The 21,397-nt window shown below is 43.0% G+C and overlaps 7 protein-coding genes across 7 annotated transcripts; 4 read left to right on the forward strand and 3 right to left on the reverse strand.

Moving 5' to 3' along the window:
- Positions 1-816: 816 nt before the first annotated feature.
- Positions 817-2,646, forward strand: EAF01_009252 (uncharacterized protein; the record flags this gene model as incomplete). The annotated part of the gene is made up of 4 exons (XM_038917508.1): positions 817-967; positions 1,029-1,787; positions 1,847-1,939; positions 1,994-2,646. The coding sequence occupies 4 exons, from the start codon at positions 817-819 to the stop codon at positions 2,644-2,646; spliced, it is 1,656 nt and encodes a 551-aa protein (XP_038767113.1).
- Positions 2,647-4,681: 2,035 nt separating this feature from the next.
- On the reverse strand, positions 4,682-5,499 carry EAF01_009253 (uncharacterized protein; the record flags this gene model as incomplete). The annotated part of the gene is made up of 2 exons (XM_038917509.1): positions 4,682-5,154; positions 5,211-5,499. The coding sequence occupies 2 exons, from the start codon at positions 5,497-5,499 to the stop codon at positions 4,682-4,684; spliced, it is 762 nt and encodes a 253-aa protein (XP_038767114.1).
- Positions 5,500-8,088: 2,589 nt separating this feature from the next.
- EAF01_009254 (uncharacterized protein) lies at positions 8,089-9,125 on the forward strand. Its single transcript, XM_038917510.1, has 3 exons — positions 8,089-8,355; positions 8,419-8,569; positions 8,673-9,125. Exons 1-3 carry the CDS (start codon positions 8,318-8,320, stop codon positions 8,748-8,750), a joined length of 267 nt encoding a protein of 88 aa, XP_038767115.1. The 5' UTR covers positions 8,089-8,317; the 3' UTR covers positions 8,751-9,125.
- A 1,014-nt stretch (positions 9,126-10,139) lies between these two features.
- Positions 10,140-10,885, forward strand: EAF01_009255 (uncharacterized protein; the record flags this gene model as incomplete). The annotated part of the gene is made up of 2 exons (XM_038917511.1): positions 10,140-10,327; positions 10,498-10,885. 2 exons carry the CDS (start codon positions 10,140-10,142, stop codon positions 10,883-10,885), a joined length of 576 nt encoding a protein of 191 aa, XP_038767116.1.
- Positions 10,886-13,046: 2,161 nt separating this feature from the next.
- Positions 13,047-17,569, reverse strand: EAF01_009256 (uncharacterized protein). Its single transcript, XM_038917512.1, has 5 exons — positions 17,102-17,569; positions 16,052-17,016; positions 15,595-15,951; positions 15,508-15,537; positions 13,047-15,357 (listed from the first exon to the last, which is right to left on the reverse strand). Exons 3-5 carry the CDS (start codon positions 15,650-15,652, stop codon positions 13,514-13,516), a joined length of 1,932 nt encoding a protein of 643 aa, XP_038767117.1. The 5' UTR covers positions 15,653-15,951; positions 16,052-17,016; positions 17,102-17,569; the 3' UTR covers positions 13,047-13,513.
- Positions 17,570-18,416: 847 nt separating this feature from the next.
- Positions 18,417-18,795, forward strand: EAF01_009257 (uncharacterized protein; the record flags this gene model as incomplete). The annotated part of the gene is made up of 2 exons (XM_038917513.1): positions 18,417-18,570; positions 18,719-18,795. 2 exons carry the CDS (start codon positions 18,417-18,419, stop codon positions 18,793-18,795), a joined length of 231 nt encoding a protein of 76 aa, XP_038767118.1.
- Positions 18,796-19,993: 1,198 nt separating this feature from the next.
- EAF01_009258 (uncharacterized protein) lies at positions 19,994-21,182 on the reverse strand (the record flags this gene model as incomplete). Its single annotated transcript, XM_038917514.1, has 3 exons — positions 19,994-20,869; positions 20,973-21,040; positions 21,141-21,182. 3 exons carry the CDS (start codon positions 21,180-21,182, stop codon positions 20,536-20,538), a joined length of 444 nt encoding a protein of 147 aa, XP_038767119.1. The 3' UTR covers positions 19,994-20,535.
- Positions 21,183-21,397: the final 215 nt, after the last annotated feature.

A 21,397-nucleotide genomic window follows, 5' to 3' on the forward strand; every position in this document is an offset into this window, starting at 1 on the left:
CGTTCCTCTTCAATCAAGTAATTTATCTGCTAATGAGTTCTTATTATCGAACCCTTGGTCTATGGACCATTGAGTCCTAGATTGGAAAACCTTTTAGCTTTAAACTCAGTTGATAGAGGTCGGTTATTTTAGCTCATGCTGAACTTTCCCCTCCTTGGCTAGTGCCAACGGTTGTGGCGTATCTTTAAGACAAACCGTCAGCTCATGGTTGACTTGTAATGAATGTATCATACAGCTGTCATGTCTGTGTATATTTGCGAACATTTTGATAGGTGTCAAAGCATATCATGCATTACAGGAAGATTAGTAACGTAGATGTGAGATCCTGGAAATGAGCGGAACTCTCTGGGGTATGTGGAGTAGTTCGAGCTATTTCTTTGACTTGAAGACCTAAAAACTAGCGTTGGGGTCGAGCTCTAGATGATGGACTAGCGGGCAATTCTGACCTAATAGCCTACGCTCAGAATTACTGTTATGACCGGTCTTCCACGAAGAAAAGAGCCAAGACAAGGCCGAGAATCTTGTCCCTTAGAGCTCACCAATAAGAGGTATAGTGCTATGAAAAATCTCCACTTGGAGTTTCCCCCAAGTGGAGAGAACTACTTTAGTTTCAACGTTATCCTTCATTCATCAACCATCAAGGTCATCACTTGTGCTGCACGTCATGTGAATAAAGTGGGTAAAGATGGCATTAGATGAATTTGCAGTCTGGGGTATCTCCGCATTTCAATAGCTATATATAGTCTGAGCATCTTCTCTTCAGCTCGGTCCGCTTCATTTTTCATTGGGAATTAATATCTATAAGTTATTCTAAACATGGCATCCAATAAATCGAACGAGGACAGAGATGTCCATCCGCATGACAACCCTCCGATTTCTTTCACGGAAAAACTCAGATGTTCTTTCCCTGCCACAGGTGGTTTCCTCTTCGGTTACGATGCTGGTTACATCAACGGCTGTCTTGGAAGTAAGTTGCTTATTCTTTACTATCTATCTGTGTATACATACTAACCACCTCTCAATAATAGTGGACTACTTCAAATTGGCTTATGGTGAGCCCTCAACTGATCCCCTGGGCTACATGGGCTATATGTATCCTACCTGGGGCAAATCAGTCATAGTTTCCTTACTTTCTGTCGGCACATTCCTCGGTGCCCTTGTCTCTGGCTACTCGTCTGACAGATGGGGTCGTCGTAACACTATCCTCATCGGTTGCGTTATCTACTGTGTCGGTGTCGTCCTCCAAGTCGCTTATCCGGTCATTGGTATGCTGGCAGCCGGCCGTGCCATTGCTGGTTTTGGTATCGGCTTTGTGTCTGCCAATATCATTGCTTTCCAAACCGAGATTTGCCCCCAGAAGATTCGAGGTGCTTGTATCAGTGTCTATCAATTTGGAATCACAATCGGCCTTCTCATCGCTTCGGGAGTCAATCAAGGTACCAAAGATATCCGAAGTAACGCCTCATTCCAAATTCCTATTGGATTGCAGTTTGTCTTTGCAGCTTTCCTTTTTATCGGCTTAATTCTTATTCTCCCTGAATCTCCAAGATGGTATCTCTCTAAGGGAAGAGAGGAACAGGCTAAGGCTGCTTTAAGGAGGTTGCGTGGACGCGCTGATGGCAATGTATACCTTGAAAGAGAATATGCGGTTATGATTGAGGATACTAGGATCGAGCGTGCAAATGGTAACGGTGCATGGAAAGACCTCTTTACCGGAGGTTTCCATCGCGGAAGTAATCTTTATAGAACTTTTATCGGTACCATGGTGCAAATGATGCAACAACTAAGTAAGCTATCTTTCTCAACCTTAAGTATGATCTTAATATGTCACTAACCATTATCATAGCTGGCGTCAATTTTATTTTCTACTATGGTACAACGTATTTCGCACAAGTTGGACTGACCAGTGTCTTCCTCTTGGCTACAATTACAAACGTTGGTAAGTGAAGTTCAATTACCGGCAATCCTCACTGCGTAAACTAACACAGTACAGTAAACGTTCTCTCAACCCCTATCTCTTTCTGGACCATTGAAAGATTCGGCAGACGTCCGCTTCTCATCTATGGCGGTATCTTCATGTCTATCTGCGAATTTATCATCGCCATTGTCGGCACCATACTCACCGAGAACAAGGCCGCTCAATGGGTCCTTTTCGTATTCGTCTTAGTCCACATCTTCTCCTTCGCTAGCACTTGGGGTCCTACCGCCTGGGCCGTATCTGGCGAGATGTTTCCATTGGCTCTTCGCGGTCGTGGAGTTGCTCTCAGTACCGCCTCGAATTGGTTTTGGAACTTCATCATTGCATTCGTCACCCCATATTTGGTGGGCGAAGAAAATGCCAATTTGAAGGCCAAGGTCTTTTTCATTTTCGGTGCTACCGGTTTCCTATCTGCTTTGTTCGCTTACATCTTCATCTATGAAACTAAGGGACAGTCTTTGGAATCAATTGATCGCATGTGTGCGGATCCTCGCGCCAGAGACCCAAGACATAGTCCCGAGTGGACAAAAAATGGTAATGGTGTCATGAATGCTGAGTCCACCGGAGCCAATGTTGAGGTTGGACAAGGAGTCTTGGCTCAGAGAACTCAGAGTAAGCAGGAGGGAGCGGTTCACATGGTTGAGAAAGCGAATACTGCTAGTCGCTAATCTCTATTTTCTAACTTACATTTTGGATTTTGGATTTGATATGGATATGGACGTTTGACATATATAAATACATACCCAAGTAATATTTAATCTTCGGCGAGGGTCGGAGTTGGAGAGAAAGGGGGGTGGGGGGGTGGAGAAAATGGAGGGAGAATTGGAGGGTGTTTGGAAAAGTTGACATGAAGATATATGTTACATATATTTACTTTGTATGATGGTGTTAATTCAGTAATCGAATATTCCTCTTACGAAGACATTCTTGTATTAGGACCGTCATGGTATCTAATATCATTTTTGTCGTTCTGCGAATTTCATATTTATCTTCGTGCATATATTATTTATGGAACAGATTTCCTCACATTTTACTAAAAAACGCTGCCGCCATAGTATTAGATCAAGTAAGAAGGACATCATCCGAATATACCCCTGATACCTCGATATACTAACCGTCTATCTTCTAAGAACACATACCTAGAGCCCGACCAGACATTCTCCCTGAAACCATAAATGAGATCATTCATCTTCCAGAGGCATAGAAACAGCACACCCATTCATCCTTCGTATTCAACATTCAAAGTGTTAAATAAACACATCCGAAGTTGGGAAAAAGATTTCTACCTGTATTCTCGTTATCACAGTCCACAGGATCCCATAGTTTCTCACTATTCAAAAACAATAATAATTCTGATTCCTGAATTCATCTGAGTTGTTCGATATAACGAAGGGATTAAATATTCTCAGCTATACATTCATACTCGAATATCTATCCTACCTATATACAGCAATCGACCACTCATATTTAGTCGCTAGCATTTCTAAACTAAAACTCAGTTTGTTCAATGATATATAACTTTCTCAATAATGATTAATGATCTTTTCAATTTGATTATAGAGTTATTTCGAAGAAGATGTTATTCAAAAATTTGAAGATATATTTTTAGAAAAATTTCTGATAGAATTAATGTGTTGTAAAGTTGATGAATCAAATTTTGATTGTGTTTTTGCAATAAAATTGATGATAAATTTTAATATTATTTTGAAAAGTATTTTCTTTAATCAGATTAATTTTTTATATGACTAATTTATTAAAAGAGAAGATTGATAATGTTTCAATTTTTAATTCTAAGATATGAAAACGAGTTTATTATAAGTCCTATAATACTATTTAAATATTAAAGTAAATAAGGTGAGTTTTGGTATAGAAATGCTAGCGACTAAATATAAGTGGTTTAGTACTATACTTTCCAGCAAATCGTAGATTCCAATAAATGACAGGGATGATCTTAAGCATGAAATAAAATGAGAAGACTTGGAGTCTTGGAGATTGCTAAGATGGCGAGGAAATGTGAGGGGTTCGGATATTTGTGTTTTTTTTATGTATGTATCTGTGTTTAGATAGGATGTATCGAAGGAAGGTTCGCTTCGAGAAGGGGTGTGAGGGAGGAGGGGGGAAGGAAGTACTTGGAAGGTGGTGGGAAGGGAAGGGAAGGTAGGGAGGGAGAGAGGGAGGGAGTATGTGGTGTTTGGGGGCTTCGGTGGATATAACTAGGTAGAGACGTGGATGGGAACCTGGTTATGGATTATGGATGATGGTTGTACTATATATAAAAAGAGCATGTGCAAAATCTTGAAGAGTCGAATGGCAAAACGGAAGATATAAGTAGTTTTGTAGGCTAGAATCATAATGTACCGATACTACTTACTCCGACATATAGCAATCATCCGTACCTCCAATACTCCTCACACATAATGTTTGCATTCTCAAGCGCAGGAAACCAGACAAATCAAAGCCAATACGTTTATGAATTATGCACAAATCACCACCTGTCACCAGGCAGCCATCTATCTATTATCTAACCACTCCAATTCGCAATTACTTCTGTAAAATAACCATTTCGTCCATTATTGCAGTTATTAAGCAGGCTTTGTGCCGGGTATGATGGATATCTTAAACGCCAAAAACTCCACTTCTCTCCTTTCCTCCATATTATCATCATTACTTTCATTTCGGAATATCAATATAGATATCACCTGCTCAAAGTGCGAACACCAAAACAGCACCCATGATAGCTATAAAACTGCTCTGAACACTGATTTTTCCTGCCGCGCCGGTGAACTGTGCAGGACCGCCAGTAGTTGTAGCAGTTCCATTTGCTCCTTCTCTCGTGCTGTTCGCACTTCCCTCATAATCACCTCCTACAACGCCATCCAACAAGGTGAAGTTCGCACAGGTGATTCGGGTAGTGTTTCCGAAATGAACAGTCAATGAGCGGTTACCGAAGAAACTACCCAAGCCTTCGAGCGTGGAAGCAAACTCATCAACGTAAGAGGCTTGGAAGGGATCGGAGGTGACTTTGCCGTGTTTACCAGATAGATCACCCACTTGACAGGTTTGGGGAAGGGAGGAGTTGCAAGCGGGGGTTTCGCCACGAAGGAAAGGATCGAGATGGCCGAGGGTACCTGTACAGTTTCCGTCTGAAGGAACGGGGTGGGCGTGGAGATGGTAGACTGAGATGGAGGTTAGGAGTGAAAATGAGAAAATGGCTAATCATGGAAGAACTTACCGAATGGTCCACCACTAGTGGGGAGGTTAGAGAATTGAACTTGGAATTGAACACCGATACCATCAGGGTTGGCAGTTGCGGAGACAGATCCTTTAATGTTACCACGTGGGTCATCTGGGTTGAAGAACTCCATGTCTGGAAGAGTAGCGACATAGATTGGACCGACTGGATTGTTTTCGGGGATGGTCGCATTGCCCAAGGTACCGGTTATTGGGAAAGTTGTTGTTTGTGCTTGCGCAAGACCGAGGAGTGCAGTTACGAGAACTGATGGGATCACCGTTGAACGCATCTTGATGGTGAGAAGAAATTTAAGTATATGTGAAACTTTTGAACGACCAGGAGACTTTCTTATCGGAAGGTGTTGAACTGAAAAAGAAAGGTCAGTATTTGAAGTTACAGAAGCTTTCGCGTGTAAATAAAGACTAACATTAAGAGGGAAGTGACGTTAGATGGATGTGAATGGTGTTCAAAGCGAAAGTGTTCCACTACTCAAGAGAGTATTGAAGAAATTATCTGAAAGATTATATTTCTGAGGAACGAAGGTAGTAGATAAGTAACCAAGTGTTTTAAGAGGGGAGAGAACAAAGGTTTATGAATCACAGATTGTGGATCGGATCGTGCCATCCCAAGGATTCACTCTACAAAGATCAAATTTGGATAGTGGATTAGGTAGCCTTGCCAAACATTACCCTACCGTTCCACAAAGCTTTTGAAGGTGCATATCCTCTGCAGGCAAGCTGCTGCGCCATTCTTTATACAGCAAATCGTTGGCATCTGCAGGTACAAGCGTTAGAAATAGTGGGCTGAGGTTGTACGCAATTCAAACACTTTGATTGTGGCCCGAAGGCCACGGCCGTTCTCACTACTTCTCTTTTGATGAGCAAAAGACGATCGGGGCCGGTACATTAGAATCAATATAGCAAGACTGTTTCAATTCAGTGGAGGTAGATAGTATGGGAAGTACTTCGGATTTTTTGCAGATTCTGCTTGTTTCATCATTTTGTTGCTACGACCTCCTAGCCTTGATTCTTCTAAAATTGATCACCATGTCAATCAAATTGGGAGTGATAGAAATGAGGTTGACTGCTAGCCAGGATCAAAATATCGACGATACGTATCACCAATTCGCTGTAGGCAATCATATTCATTTCATGCCAACATTGATGCAAATTAAAAGTAGATTTGGTTTTCTTCCTGCTGGTATCCAATAGTATTATGATATGTTACTCCATGGTTCATCTACGGTTGAAAGAAGATTCGAGACATGGGTACAATATGTCGAGATTTGGGGTAAAGCTAACTCGCTAAGGTTAATTGGTTAAGCTTTTCGTTTGGTTGATGAAACCCCTGAAATCCGAGCGTTTAAAACCTTGCGCCAATCATTCGGAACTCTTTTCCGGGAACACGAGGATGAAGGGAACGCTTTGATGGCTGGCAGGATTGCTGGATGCTGGTTTATAAGCCAGAAGAGAATGATGGTTGATCCTAATGATATGAAAAGTAAATTGGAATATCTTGTGTTTGAAAGTACCGCGCGCTACTCTTCAATCTCCCCAAGCATTTTATTACCTCCATCTCAATGTTTCGTTTCACGAATTCTGTGGTTATGAAATTCGTTGGCTGTCTGTGGCCCGTGATAGTACAACCGTCAGCAACTATGCTAGATGAAAGATGAAAGAGGCGCAGTAGTAAGTATATTGATAGTAGACGACCGCATGCCGTTAACGCCGTCGCTAATACCGAGGGCGAACGGTTGCCGGACTTTATCGCATTTGCTCATCAAGCAATCCGGATTCACCAAAACTTGGCCCATGGAAGGTTCAAAGATACCGGCTAGGCTACTGCCGAGTCCACCCACCATTAGCTTTTCGATACAATAGCACAGAGGCGGCGTTTCATAAACAAACCCTCCATCTGAGCGAATTGCGAGATACGAGCGATACACCACGGAATTCTTGGCATCCGTCCGTTCCAGTAATGGTTTGTAAGTCAAGCTTTCGAAAAGTCAGTGTCCGTCAATTCGAGCTTTTTGACAGAAGCTTGGCCAAGATTTGCAGATGTTGTTTATCCAAACAAATCAGACCATTTATGCACAGTTAGGTGATAGGTGATATTGACTAAATATAAAAACAACAATTGGTGACGTTCACAGCATCGACCGCTTTACTGGAAATGAGAAAGGGGCTAACTGAATCGTTTTTGAAAATATAACATACTGGCCTATTCTTTTCACGACACGATGCGATGGGACTTCGTCTCATCAGTTTCGGATAAAGTAACATAGACCAGCGATCTATGAACTAGACGTCTGATGTATAAGTGACGACTGTGTGCCTGAGTTCAAGCTGTGGCTGCGTGATTTACTCCTGTTTAGATGGTGTTGTCCTCACAGTCCGACCTGAGTTTCCATCGTGACCTGAATTTCCATCGTGGTATGGTGTCCCAATGATTTCAAGGCCAATGGTGATCAATTGGGAAGCTTGCATGCCTATAGCATTCCTGTGTAAAACAAAGTAGTGGCTTTGACCATCTGATACTTTGATAAAATGATGCCTTTATTCTGATTGAAGTGGAAGTAGGAAGGACCAAGTAACAGAGATAGAATATGGAATGATTGAATCATCACGCTTGATAAGACAGACGTTGAGTTTCCTTACAAACCATATCACGAAAAAGGACCATTCGAAAGCCTCGAAATTTGGCTCTGCAACCAGAATTTAAGACTGCGTTTGGATACCCTTGTGATGGATGACAAATGACCATCATAAAAGCTCATTGTCGATAATATAAAGAATATGAAAGGGAAACCCAGAATTGTTATTATATCATAGGATTCAAAGTGTGAGAATAGACTTTAATCAAGATATAGTTGGTCTTGCGGGAGTAAAACTACTTAAGTCTGAAGCTTCGCGAGGAAGCGAGTGCCAAGACTTACCTCGAAGCTCCGACTTGCCGACTTTCGACGACACTTTCAACCAGGTCCATCAACCAACCACCACCAACTTCCAACTTCAATCTCTCGCACCCTTATCACAGAGTTCACCTCTCTCTATTCATATCTATTTGCTCGTAACAAAAGCTTCACCACCACCACCGCCACCACCAAGATGAAGCCCGTCGTAGGAGTAATGCAAGCTTGGTCTTGGTTCGTGCCCTCATTGATTACTGTCTAGCCTTTGTTTCCATCAATTTCTAACTAGTGCTGTAGCATCGTCATCTCAGTATTTGCCGTCATCATCCTCTCTATCATCGGCTCTCTCTTCAAGAGTAACAACCACGCACTCTTGGGTGGAAAAGAGGACCCTGAGGACGGGGCTGCGGTCGCCGCTACGGTCTTTTCTGCTGTTATTGTCTATGTGGTATGTTTGATTGAAGCACCCAATGATTCCTGTTCAGACAGTTGTAAACTCTCCCCAATCATCCGCAATTCCGTAGCTAATGTATGTGTGTGCCAATCAATAGGTTTTCATCGTTGGTTGCGGTTTCCAAGCTTACCTACATTTCCGCGACAATCGAAGAGGTGCTATTACTCTTTCTTAACAAACGATTGGCGATCAGCACTGGTATATATGAGTTAGGCATAGAATTTTGGGGTCGATTCGGCGGCGTATGGTGTTCATTTCATTTTGAGACAATCCTATCGATGGAAATTGTATTGTATGAAAGTGCGGAATGAGATGGAATGATAATACTGGTTCATTGATTCTATGAACTTGCCACGCAAGATTCGGGGTATGCCGAGATATTGTCAACCCAAATAACGTGTCTGTCACAGCAAACTCCCTACATATCTTCAGCTTGGCTGGATAGATTGATATCTGGCGAATATAGCAGAGGGCGTTAGTTTCACCATTTTCCGCATCTTCCCAAGACACCTAGGTTGTGAATGAGAAATATCATTTGATACTTTTCCGAGCGATTCCATGCCTTTATTGTGCTCACTTGATATTTCTACGTTGAATATGATCTTGTAAGATTCTCACTCTGTTGTCACCACAACCCGGCCACTACTGCTAGTTTCTGCCATTTATACTTTCCCAAGAGTTTTAGTTGCGCTTTTGATTCTTGTTATGCATCTCTTCTCAATTAAATCTTTCCCCTGACAAAGCCTGTTTCATAATTTCACCCTCATATCATACATGGCAAAAGATCTAAACTTACAGCAGGCTGAGCGCCAACAGTACACTAATGAGGACAACTTACCATCATCTGCGAGTTTCCACTCAAAATGCTCTCAATTATTGTCAGTCCATTTCCAGACGATAAAAAATAAGTGCAAGATCTCAATGTGACAATTGCAAAGCGGAATCTCCAAATGCTGTTCACCACCAGGAAGGAGTCACGATCCATTGCCTGCTTCTTGTGAATCATTCTAAAGCATTCGAGTGAATGGATTGCTAATTAGTAGTTGTCTCAATTGACTTCTGTGAATCATTACAAATGCTGGTTGGAAATCGCCAGTGTTCCCATAAGGAGATAAGCTCAATGTGGATATAAACAGGTGAGACAATGATATGGAATCGGCTAATGGCCCGCTATGAAGTTATATCTTGGTTCCTTCTTACACTGACGGTGAGCTGACATTGAAAACGTTTTCTCAGGACCGTATTCTCTATTCACCTTGATGTATCGTACAATATTCACTGCCACTGTTGGTCCTATCCGCAGTATCTACCTTGTTGGCCATTCTCTGTCCACGTTCCTCCCCAACTGGCTCAATATCATCAACTATCCTTCTAATCTTCAGACCACAACTAGCTTCTCACCTTTTATATAAGCCTTTTCCAAATCTCTCTACTTCAACCTCCCGTCTCAAAACAACAAGAATTCAACAACAATTCTTCCACTACAATCCAACAATTCCACGCGCTTTACACGCACTTTAACATCATATCGCAAAATCAACTTTTCAAAAGTCCTACCATCAAAATGCATATCGCAAGCATCATGAAGCTCTCCCTCCTCACTTTCGCTACTCTAAGCTTTGCTGTACCAACTCCGGTAACTACTCCAATGGGCGCAGCGGTTGAGTACGCTCGTGCTGCTCAAGATGTTCCAGTTAATCTTGTTGAGCTTAGCAACAAGCGTGATGGTCCTATTGACTTGATTCAGCTTCCGTAAGTACCTAAAATGGGTTGTATTTCACAGTGCCTGGTGCCAACTTCAGGCTTCATAAGTCCACATATGATATTTTGCATTCTCTATTCTTGATAATTCAGATTATAATCCTCTTACTCCTCTGAGTGGGTTTCAAGATGAGCAATCGCTAACTCCCTTGATGATTTAGTGAGAAGCGCGATGGTCCCATTGATTTGATTCAACTTCCAAAGCGCGACAGCCCAGTTAACCTTGTTCAACTCCCCAAGAAGCGTCAAGACTCTCCAATCAACCTTGTCGAACTGAGTAACCGCGAAACCACCAAGTACAGATCCGTCCGCTCTTGCAACCCCCAAGATGCTCCCATCAATCTTATCCAACTTACTGAGAAGCGTCAAGATTCCCCCGTCAACTTTGTTGAACTCAGCAACCGTGCTGAAACTGAGCTCTTAGCAGCACGTCAAAATGACTGCGGTTCTTCACCTTACCAAAATCAAGAATGCAACGCTGGTACAGGCTTGAGCATTCCAGCATTTGCTGTAATCGCTATGGCTTTATGCGCCATTATGATCGTTTGAAAGGGCTTGAAGCACTGGGGTTGGGATGATCTTTGTGGGATTTTGCAGAGGGTATTATGGATGGATGGTTATGAGAATATCTTCAAGACATGCTCATGGGCTCACTCTGAAGGGCTCATTCTTGCTCTGGCGTTGCACTTTTACACATTGTTTTTAGCGTGGGTATGAAATCAGGGTGGCTCTTTTCATTTCATGGTGACTGGTTCGTCAAGTGGATTATCATATAATAGTTAGCTAGTTAAAACCTAGGTCTATATCTGCACGACAATCAATGAGTAAATCAATGTTTTTCACAATTTTGGATCTAAAAATTTGTTGACTGCATTCAGGTGCTTCCTTCGATATTCGATATCAACTAAAAACATTTTTGGATGTAATCAAAACTTCTCTGATTCATTACGAATCTAAGTTTTGTACATCTCGTTCGGAACTCGTCTGGTGATCTGACATCGAGATATCAGCTTTTCGGATGTATGGCTTGCATTTTGACACCTGGGTTATGAGGTATGCTACCTCATACACCACTCCATGGAGACTATGCAGTGCCAGACAATCGTGATTTTATTATGCGATGAACATCATACCTAGACCATTCCCAGTGATGATCATTCTCGCCCTGCATACAAGATGTATCGCATAACAAAAATGTGATAGCCATGTGATGATACTGTGAAAGAATGCGGGGTAAACCCCAATCCATCTCCCGACTTGCATCTCCCGAGCACACCTCGTCGCGCATCTCCCGAGTCTAACTTTGTTCTGCATCATCAACAACTTTTAGCCATCTTGGCTCTTTCCCAACCTTACGACACAAGATTCGCCAAACCTCCAGAATGTTCTGCTGCGGAAAAACTCCATTCCTCACCACATTACCCCATGCAGAATATTGAAACACTATTCTTCATGCATCTCGACTTTTCACCTCAGCACTTCTCACATCATGTGTTGCTCGCCATGTGCAATTTTCCCAATCTGGTATCACTATGCCCGAGTCATTGGGTAGCGGTTCCAACTTCTGATATACCGGTGAAGAGACATGGATCTTCATGAATATTACCACCTGAATATATATTGATACCACCATAAGCTTACCCCGAACCCAAACCAATTTTCAAATCACACCGTACATCCACAATGCACACATCATGAATCCACGATAACATGATTATTCAAGGTCCCCAAGCCATACGAATTTTTCTCCGCGGGAAGTGTGTGCGTGGTGGTGCTCAAAAATACCAATCAGATAGCCCTTAACCCATTTCTTTCAATTCTCAACCCGAAGCCTGTATAGCTGACGATTTATCTTACATCCAAATCCGTATATCTACATTCCAGACAAAGCCTAGAAGGGAAAGATAGGCTAAAAGCACATGAACCGTTGTCTTAACCCAGCCCGTGTGCAGGACGGCAATCTTGAGGCTTGGGGGCGTAGATAGACGGTTTGTGATTTGTGAGCAAATTTTTCCTGGGGATGCGACTGTAGATTTTTAGTGGCGAAGTAGTAGTTACGAGGACTATGACTGGATAGCCGATTGTTGGGCTGAAATATAGGCGATATAGGGGAGAAGATGAATGGATAGCTGGACGAGTGAAGTTCTCGGGCTTTAATGTCGTATGGTTCGGGTTCGTCGTGTAGAAACATTGGCTATGTATATTGACGGGATGGTGATTGATGGTGATGGTGAGAACAATTGTTGATACATGATATGTGTGATCTAGTCTGATATACTACATTCGGCATCCAACATTTAGTCTTGTGATCGCCTCGCAGAAAAACATGACGTCAGAACTCAAAGTAAAATTCGGAGAAAGGAAGAGAAACAACTCCGATCCTGGTAAATTACATCAGAAAGTGCTTATCATATGAAGCAGATGAATAAAATGCTAATTATGAGGAATAAGTACCATGTGGAATCATAAGTTCACGTACAATACATGTACTTATCACGGTAAGCTTAGGGTTCTTCCCTAAGTCCTGACTGTATCGTGTTCGGACAAACTAACAAGTAGTTCTACATACATAACACTAAATTCGCACGAGTAAAAATTATCTACTCACCAAGAAGAAAGGCCGTCAGAAGCAGAAATGCTAAAACTGAAACTGGATCTAATGCCCAGTAATCTGCATCTAGAACAATGTGCAGGATACTGTAGGATATAGCGATATATTATGTTATTTATATAGATACTTCTTGACATGCATACTAATACGCATGCAATAACAATGGTTGGCTCACCTTCCTCCTAAATAGGCTGCACGCGTACGACAAGATCCAGTTACACAAACGCACATAAGCTCACCAAAGATCAGACGATGATATTAGATATCGAAATCTAGGAGCGCCTGTTTGTGAAAACTAAATATGTATATACTAAATCCAAGAAGCAGTATCGTGCATATGCAGTCTTCGCGCACGGCAAACAACACACAACAGCAACCTAACGTATAACAAATCACCATTGCACGACCATATACATGATGATGTATCTACGCATCATCTCACCAACAATCATCTTCCTCAGCGCCTCCTCAATCACCACACCCTTGACCCCACCAAACTTTTTAAAATGATCGTTCCAAGCAGTCGGAACCAACCCTGAAATGCAATACAACTAAGAACAGGATGATCACCCCTTGGTCCTGCCCTTGACGACTTTATTCAAGCCCCAAAAACTCTTGGCTTTCGATAACGTCTTTTCCGGATTTTTTCCCTTTTCTTCCGTCGGCCATGACTCCGATTTTGATTTCGCCTTTTCATTTTCATTCGAATGCCTTCTTTCCCATTTTCCGGGCCAAGTTTCGTGGGCCCCTCCTTTATTAATATCATCCCAATATTTCACTTCTGTTGCCGACATCACTATCGCACTATCATTCGATCCGGTTGAAAGATGATGAACTGGGGAATGGTAAGTTGTTGAATGGCTTGTCCGTGGTCTCCCTCGATCAATCTCATAACTGTACATCTCATATCGTCTTAGCGGCTGTTCTCTCGAGTTTTGTTCCAATTCCGTGTTGACGGGAAAAAGCTCTCTGATAGGCCAATTTCCGGGTACTTTCACGACAACCGGACCAACACCCTCCTGACTTCTGAGTATTGGCAATGTCTTCCGCGGCTGCGCCGTAATGATAACAGTCTGCCCTATGTCTTCAACAAATGTTTCCAGCATAAATGCAAGGAATATATCGACATCGGAAAGGATCGACATAGCTCCCAGACTGGCTCGTACCACGCCCGTAGGCTTTCCATTGATTATCTCCGTATTGTCAGATTCACTACAGCGATGACCGGCTGACCAAGCTCGCTTGAAATGCCAAGGTGCTACCTTGAGATAACTTGCGATGCCTCCAGGGTTGCAAAGCCCACCAGCTCTTACGTATATGTCTTTCTGGTTGGCTAATCGTTCTACTGTCGAATACGACACGTAACTACCGTCCGACCGTAGGATATTGAATGCTACAGTAGCGCCCTGGATGGCGGCATCTGTGTAAGGGTGGGTATTAGTTGCGTCATGGTATATTTCGCAAACAGGCCGACCATTAGAGTGGCGAATGTTTGATAGGCCTTCGTAGAGGCGATGAGTGAGGAACATCGTATGCTTGGAGATGTTGGCCATTGAGCCATATAGATTATGGTGCACATCGATGGCACACCCCAGTGCAATAATCGAATGAAATGGTAATGTACCATCTTCTAATCCATCATGAATCGTGGCATCTTTCCTGTGGTAAGATGCCTCATGTATTACGGTTAGAGACGATACTGTACCGCCGCCGAAGTACTTACGCCAAGTCAGGATATGTGCCGATTTCCTGCGAACTATCAGAGCTCCTAGATCGGGGAAGCCAAATATTTTGTAGAACGAAAGGACGGTAAAATCAGGAGACGCGTCGGGATCACTGAAGTCAAGCTGAGTTGTTGTCGCAAGGCCTGCAGCGTCTAAGAGAGAATAGGTATTCTGATGTGAAATGCGAGTCGATCTCCGTAATTTTTTACTCCAGGAGAGAGGTAGTCGACGACCAGTCATATTTGATTGCCCCGGAAATGCAAGAATTCCTGGCGTTTCATCATCTTCCCTTCTTCCCGGAAGAGATCTGTAGCCAAGTAACCAGTCTTCTACTTCTTGGTCGCTTGTGAAGCAGTGATGCTGTCCATTGGTATGTTCGCGCGGGCCAACGAGACTCGTATGAGCATCTTTATGATAGCCGTACCAAAATGATCCCGAGGTCGAACTCTCTAGCGCCAAGTCTCTGAAACTTTCTGCGACCAATTTGATCGCTGCAGTAGCATTTGCAGTGAAGACAAGGTCAAAATGAGCAGGATCGGCCCCAAGAAATCTCAATGCTTTTTCACGCACGGAGTCGACGACATGCCCCGAAAGTTGCGCCGGGGCTGATGCCGAGTGTGGGTTTCCAAAGAGATTTCCCACCATTTCTTTGGAAAATTTGTCAATCAAAGACTTCGCATATACAGCTACATGCATCATGATTAGCACTCCGTAATTTAGATAATTATGCAGGACCAGAAGTATAAATCTGGCTGTCCGATGAGCAGTAAGACCGAATATCAGAAATCATAAGTTGAAATCAAAGGGGTAACAGCAGTGGAATATTAAAGTCTTACTTGTGCCCGCATGGTCAAGATACGTTTTCCCTGTTGTAATTTAGCGATTGGGGGTTCTATCAGCTCAGAATCTTTGTGTAAAATCACCTTTCATCATAGGGTATTCTTCTTCTCTGAAGGCCTCAACCTGTCGGTTATATGCCATAGTGTTGAAATTTTGAGTACTCGGTTTTATATAGAGACAGTTACAAGAAACAACCGAAGGCAACTGCCCATTTCTATATGTACAAGTTCAAAGGACTCGGAGCAAGACGGGTTAAAAGGAAAAAAGCGCTCAGGCTAATAGTAGCCTGTGACCTGATAGAGCTCTAAGTAAGCTACTATTGGCGATACCTTAACTTGGAGGCACAGCCATAAATTTTCAAGATGATTGCCGGAAAGAGAGAGTGTTGGCCATGTTGGATCCAAGTAGATTCAACGTCTCTTGAAGCTCCTGGAGCAAGCCTGTAGGGCTAGTATTAGTCATCTAACCTGCTGTTTAATTCCATCGTTTTCAACCTGTAAGCAGCCAGGGATTGTCTCTAGTAGAATTTTCAATGCTTACTGTGCTTAAAGGGAACAAGCCCATGATCAAGATGAGAAGAAAACGCTGACGTGCCGTGTGAAAATAGAACCGGTAGCAATGGGATATCCAAAAAAGGAAGTCGCCCGATCATGAAATGGCTGTGCACCAGCTCTAGATGGTGCCTATCACAAAGTGGTTTCCTTAGCGGATATACCCGCTACCACAAAATTTCTGGGCGGCGCCCATCACTCACTGCCATTTGTCGAATCGACGTGTTTCCTGCGAGTACCAACTGTAATGTGGACCAGCTCAATCAATATTGGACAGACCGCGATCTCGTACTCCAACTTGAAGATCTGGACTTTTCAACGGGTGACATTCCATTTTTTCCTCTTCCATTTGTCAATCGCGCGAATAGTTTCAACAAACTGAGTGCAAGATATCTGCTCAGCTAAGAAAAGTAACAATCCAACTCAGTTGTGATAATGATATTGAACAATGGCACCTCGAGTATATTCAGTGAAGGTCGTGATCGATTCATAATTCACTACCCTAGTCTTTCAGTAATTCTTAGTGACTATAGACCCATAAGCAGACTATTGATCTCAAGGATCGAGATATAGATTGGACGTGTGACGATTTCGAAACGTCAATATTACACACTAAAAAGCACCTTAATTGATGATCAGTACGCCTCTTCGAGCATAAGTTCCACAACGATGAAGAAACATATTCTAAGCCGTGTATTCTTAGACGGTGATTGATGGCGTTTCAGAAATATCTCAGCTTGCATGCAGTGCCGACATCGTAATGGATGTTGAGCCAAGGGGCAGATTAATGATGATGAAATTTTCAGCCTTGTTGGGTTGGTAATCGATAGCGTGATACAAGGGTGTGCACGTGAGAAGGGATAGACGGATTGAGGCTCACAGTATCATTGAGTAAGTACCGATGTATCGCTGTTCCTGTGTTTGTTCGTTGTTCGTTGATTTAAGGACAAGCGCTTATCAGTGGAAAAAAGCTCACTCCGATGCTGCTATAGTGAGTTCAATAACCTCCCGCCGCAGAGCAAGCGCTTGCGACAAGCGTCAATTTGCAGCTGAATGATGTTGATTGGCCAAAGTTTGCTGGTACCTCGTGGGAGGTCGGCGACCTTATCATGAGGTCCCCGATTTATAAATTGATATGTGTACAAAGAACCCCTCGGAACTTAAAAAGAAAAGGATATGTCGTGACAGTCAAAAGTGAATTAAACTTTAGGTGTTACGCGCCTCAAGCTTATAGAAGTTTTGTGTTGTAACATTAAATTCGTGGCGATGTCAATCACGTGTATACGTGATGCCCAATAATTTGAGATATTATTGTCGGAACCAGAGTGTAGCATGTGAGCACTTCTTTCAAACCTGTCAAGTTATCCGACTTTGTTGAACTGTAAGTTGCCTGTCTCTGTAAATCCATTGCCGACGAAGCAATGCCAAAGAAGATGGAGCAATGGAGAAAGGGATGGTGAAAGACTTGCCATGTTGACCAAAACCCGTGCTGGCAATGTCCATTTGTTCAATTCGCCTCATATGTTGATAACTAGTACCAAATATTTGTGTAACCCAGTCGCAATCATCACCGTAAATGGCGGTACAGATGATCAGGCGTGCTCTCCGACTGTTAATATTTCCTCTGACTCTGCAATAAGTAACCAAGACCTATGCTCACCCCAATCTTACAACCTCCTTCAGACAAGCCATAATCAGTCACCTGTCTTCAAGTAGTTTCTATGAGAGGACCTTGTGGAGCACGGGTCAGTCTATGTGGAAGTTTGCATACCCAAGATACCTAGGTATTGAATGATCAGACTCCACCACAAGACCTTCGCGCAGGGGATTCAAGGTACTGCCGTAAGACTTCTAGGACGTAGTCCAAATAGTTGTAGAATCTCCGCCCTTATACAGAATTTGAATATTGAGAGGACTGACATCTTCCAAACTTGGACAGAATCACAGAGCATCGGTCTATGAAAGGGATCCTGTTCATCTGAGAGTCAATGCTGTAGGCACCTGGCGTGGTATTTTTCACTGTAAAACATTTAGTTTCAAAGCCATACACCAGCTCTACTCTGACTGAATCTTGGCATGCTCACCCTGCTTAAACAAACTTTCTTCTCTGTTGCTGTGTTTTTGTGAGTTTAATAATCTTTAAATTCGATTTTTGGACACGAGGAGAAACCTTCACTATGGATAGTCCTCCAAAGGAAAGTATGAAGCGTTTGATATAGTGAGGAAACTGCTGAATTGAATGCCGAAGTCGATGCTATATGAAGAACTGCTCCTGCCGGCACTTGGCCTGCATGATACACCTTCGGCGAATGAGTCGGGGACTGATGGTATCGGAAGAATTCTGGATGGCTAATATGAATTGTAGACAACTACGGGAGAAGGATATTATGCAGGCAGGGTGCAGTTTGCGAGAAGTCGACCTGACGGTCAAATTGTCACTTCTGCCGTGTAACAATCATGCAAGGCACTGGAACTTGGCCTGGAAAGGCCGCAGACTGACTGCTGAAAGTATTTCAACCGATCACTAAGTGAGAAGATAGAATAGAACTACGATGTGTAGTTTCAATCGCGTTAAATATGAGATACGATCATGAACTTAAACTATTGATATACAGTTCCATCATAGCTAGAACTAACTAGATATATATCTTACTAGACCCAACAAACGCGAAAGGGCTATCCATAGTTGTAGCAAATGAACCGAAAAGTGCTGTTATGAACAAGAAGTCCTGATGTACCAAGTTGAGTAATATATTCGATTGAATATCACAATGATGTTATTGATGTTGAGCTGCCTGTAAAGCACTTTTCCCGGATTTACAACCACTGTAGATATGCTTGCCATTGGAGATTGCCACTGCAGCGACATGATAGGAGAGTCCGAGCACCCCCAACCCAGCGCAAATCGGTTGATATGGGTTGGAACTTGCATGAAGCCGGGATTCCATGCACCAGCAGACATGTTCAGTATTCCTCATTTTTCCCAATCCATGCTGGCATCACGACTTATGGTCGCGAGTCGTTAACATGAATGAAATGACTCGTGTTCATGTGTCTTGGTATCTTTGAAGTTACCTCAACAAACTCCGTGTAAGATTCATAGGAGTTATCGTGCGTAGCGGCGCAAAGTAGCCTCGTGGTTTTAAAGCAACTGTTGTGTTCTAAATTTGTGATGGCTGTCAATTCTGTCACCTCGGAAAATGACACTATGAGACATGTTGCAGTACCCGACACGGGGATTACGTCAAAACGGCCCTGGCATCCATCTACCTTAATTCGTACATGACTGCAGGTGTCAATCAGGATGAAACAAATATTAGTCCAAGTCCCAATTTTGGCGTCTCACTAAGATTCCCGGTCCTCCGCTTTTATAAAAACCGAGCGATTGGGAAATGTACGAAAAGAGTCTTGAAAAGAGAACTGCTAAAAGATCGCAACCTGGCCAAAGAACACCCTAAAAGAGATGCGGGACGAGAAAGAAATAATTTTCTAAGGATGATTCAGAAGAGATGTGTAATGGTAGCCGGTGCTACCATAGATGCGAGCTGCAATTTGATGTTTAGTGCGGTCGGATATCAGCATCGTACAAATACGTGTTGGCGCTATCTAGTCTAGCTTCCTCAGACTAAAATGATCCAGGAACAACAATCTTGCAGTCGATCGAATCAGGTATAGAGTGTGGACGATGGGCTATCACTTCATCCCCTCCCAGTTCAAAGAGAAACCTGCTAGACACTGACGCGTTCTGTTCTTGGAGAGTTTTTTCCTCAAAAATTCCCTATTTCAGCGGTCAAAGAGAAAGTCTAGCGACTGATATCCCCGCCACTAGTGGTCAACAATGGGCGTGTTCCGACTGGAACCAAGGCTTAAACCACGGTTAACAGCTTCATGCATTGAGGTTACGTGTAATATGTTGCAGAATCATTCCCTAATAATGATCATCAGGAATTCCTTTCTTGACATATGTTCCCTGGACCGGAGGGTAACATATAGGCAAGCTAACTTGAGGTGATGCTTATCAGATCAGAAATCCTCGGAAATCCGCTAGATAAGCTTGCTTGCTTCCGAAAATGGTATATGACGATCATAAAGTGAAAGATTTTGTTTGCTTGTTTGATCGCATTCGCAATAAGACATCCGGCAAATTTGCCTCCAATACATCCATCGCGGAAAGTCTTAGGCAGTAGTGTAGATGATCAACTTCTCGTATGTTTGAAAAAGTAACTGTCGCGATCCTCACATAGGATTGGATTGAAAGGGTATGCCGCGTCGGATTCTGTTTCTGAAATATGGGTCCAATCAATGCCGAATTTCGATGGCCCTTCTGTCCTCCTTGACTTTGACTGTATCAACCGATCCGAGCCATAATATTGATCATCTCATCTCTAGACCCCAAAACGGCCCCTGTGCCGCGTGGAATATATGTATGTTCCATTGATTATGCCGCACATGTAGTCAGCTCAATCATGGACTTCAGGTCTCGAGCCTTATGGTCAATCCAATCAGTAAAACATAAGCCACAAGACTCAGCGTCGTCAAAACAACCACAGCGTTCCCACTGGTCCTAAATTTTTTCCTTCCCATGCCATCCCCATCTATTTCGCTGAAGAATTGCCTGTTGCCCTCATATCTCCTATACAAGCTGACCATTAAGATTCCGGCTCCATATGTCGCGAATAAGGCCCCAATACTGTAAAATTCGGCCGTGAAGATTTTCAATACTACCAAAGCGAAACTAAATTGTCCCAAAGCAGTCCTTATATATGCTCCCTCGAAGGTCCTTTGTGCGGCTCGAATTTCCACAAGTCTGTATCATTTTTAAAACACGTCAGCCAGTGCGTACATGTACAGATTTCCGCGCTACTTGTTGCTCATTTCGAGGCTAGAAGGGGAAGTAAGAGGAGACAAACTCTTGCGCCGTTAAAATAACGGATCTCGCTCTATGTAAGCGTAAATGTAATCTATCTTCCGGATGTGGCTCCAGAACATTCAGCAGGGTATTCATAGTGATAATGGAAGTTGTACACAGTATAGAAATACTCTAGCACCGGTAGAGGTAGATGAGACTGGAGAAATACCTCGAACATACCGACGAATCGGCTCAATCTGTGAGTAGACATATCGTAAGTACCTAGGTAAAGTAGGAAGTACGGAGCAGGTAGTTGTACGGGGTACAGGGGGATTGGTTGAAGGCTTTTGCCCGTATCACATAAATTGATATGTTTGTTGGAGAAGTTCACAGCGAATGATGATGAGTTTAGAGCACGACACCACTCATGGTCCTAGCTGGGTGCCTGAGGCACAGACAGTCTCACAATTGCGCGCCGCCAATATA

This window comes from Botrytis porri, assembly GCF_014898465.1.
Source record: "Botrytis porri strain MUCL 3234 chromosome Unknown BPOR_013, whole genome shotgun sequence".
Lineage (NCBI taxonomy): Eukaryota > Fungi > Ascomycota > Leotiomycetes > Helotiales > Sclerotiniaceae > Botrytis > Botrytis porri.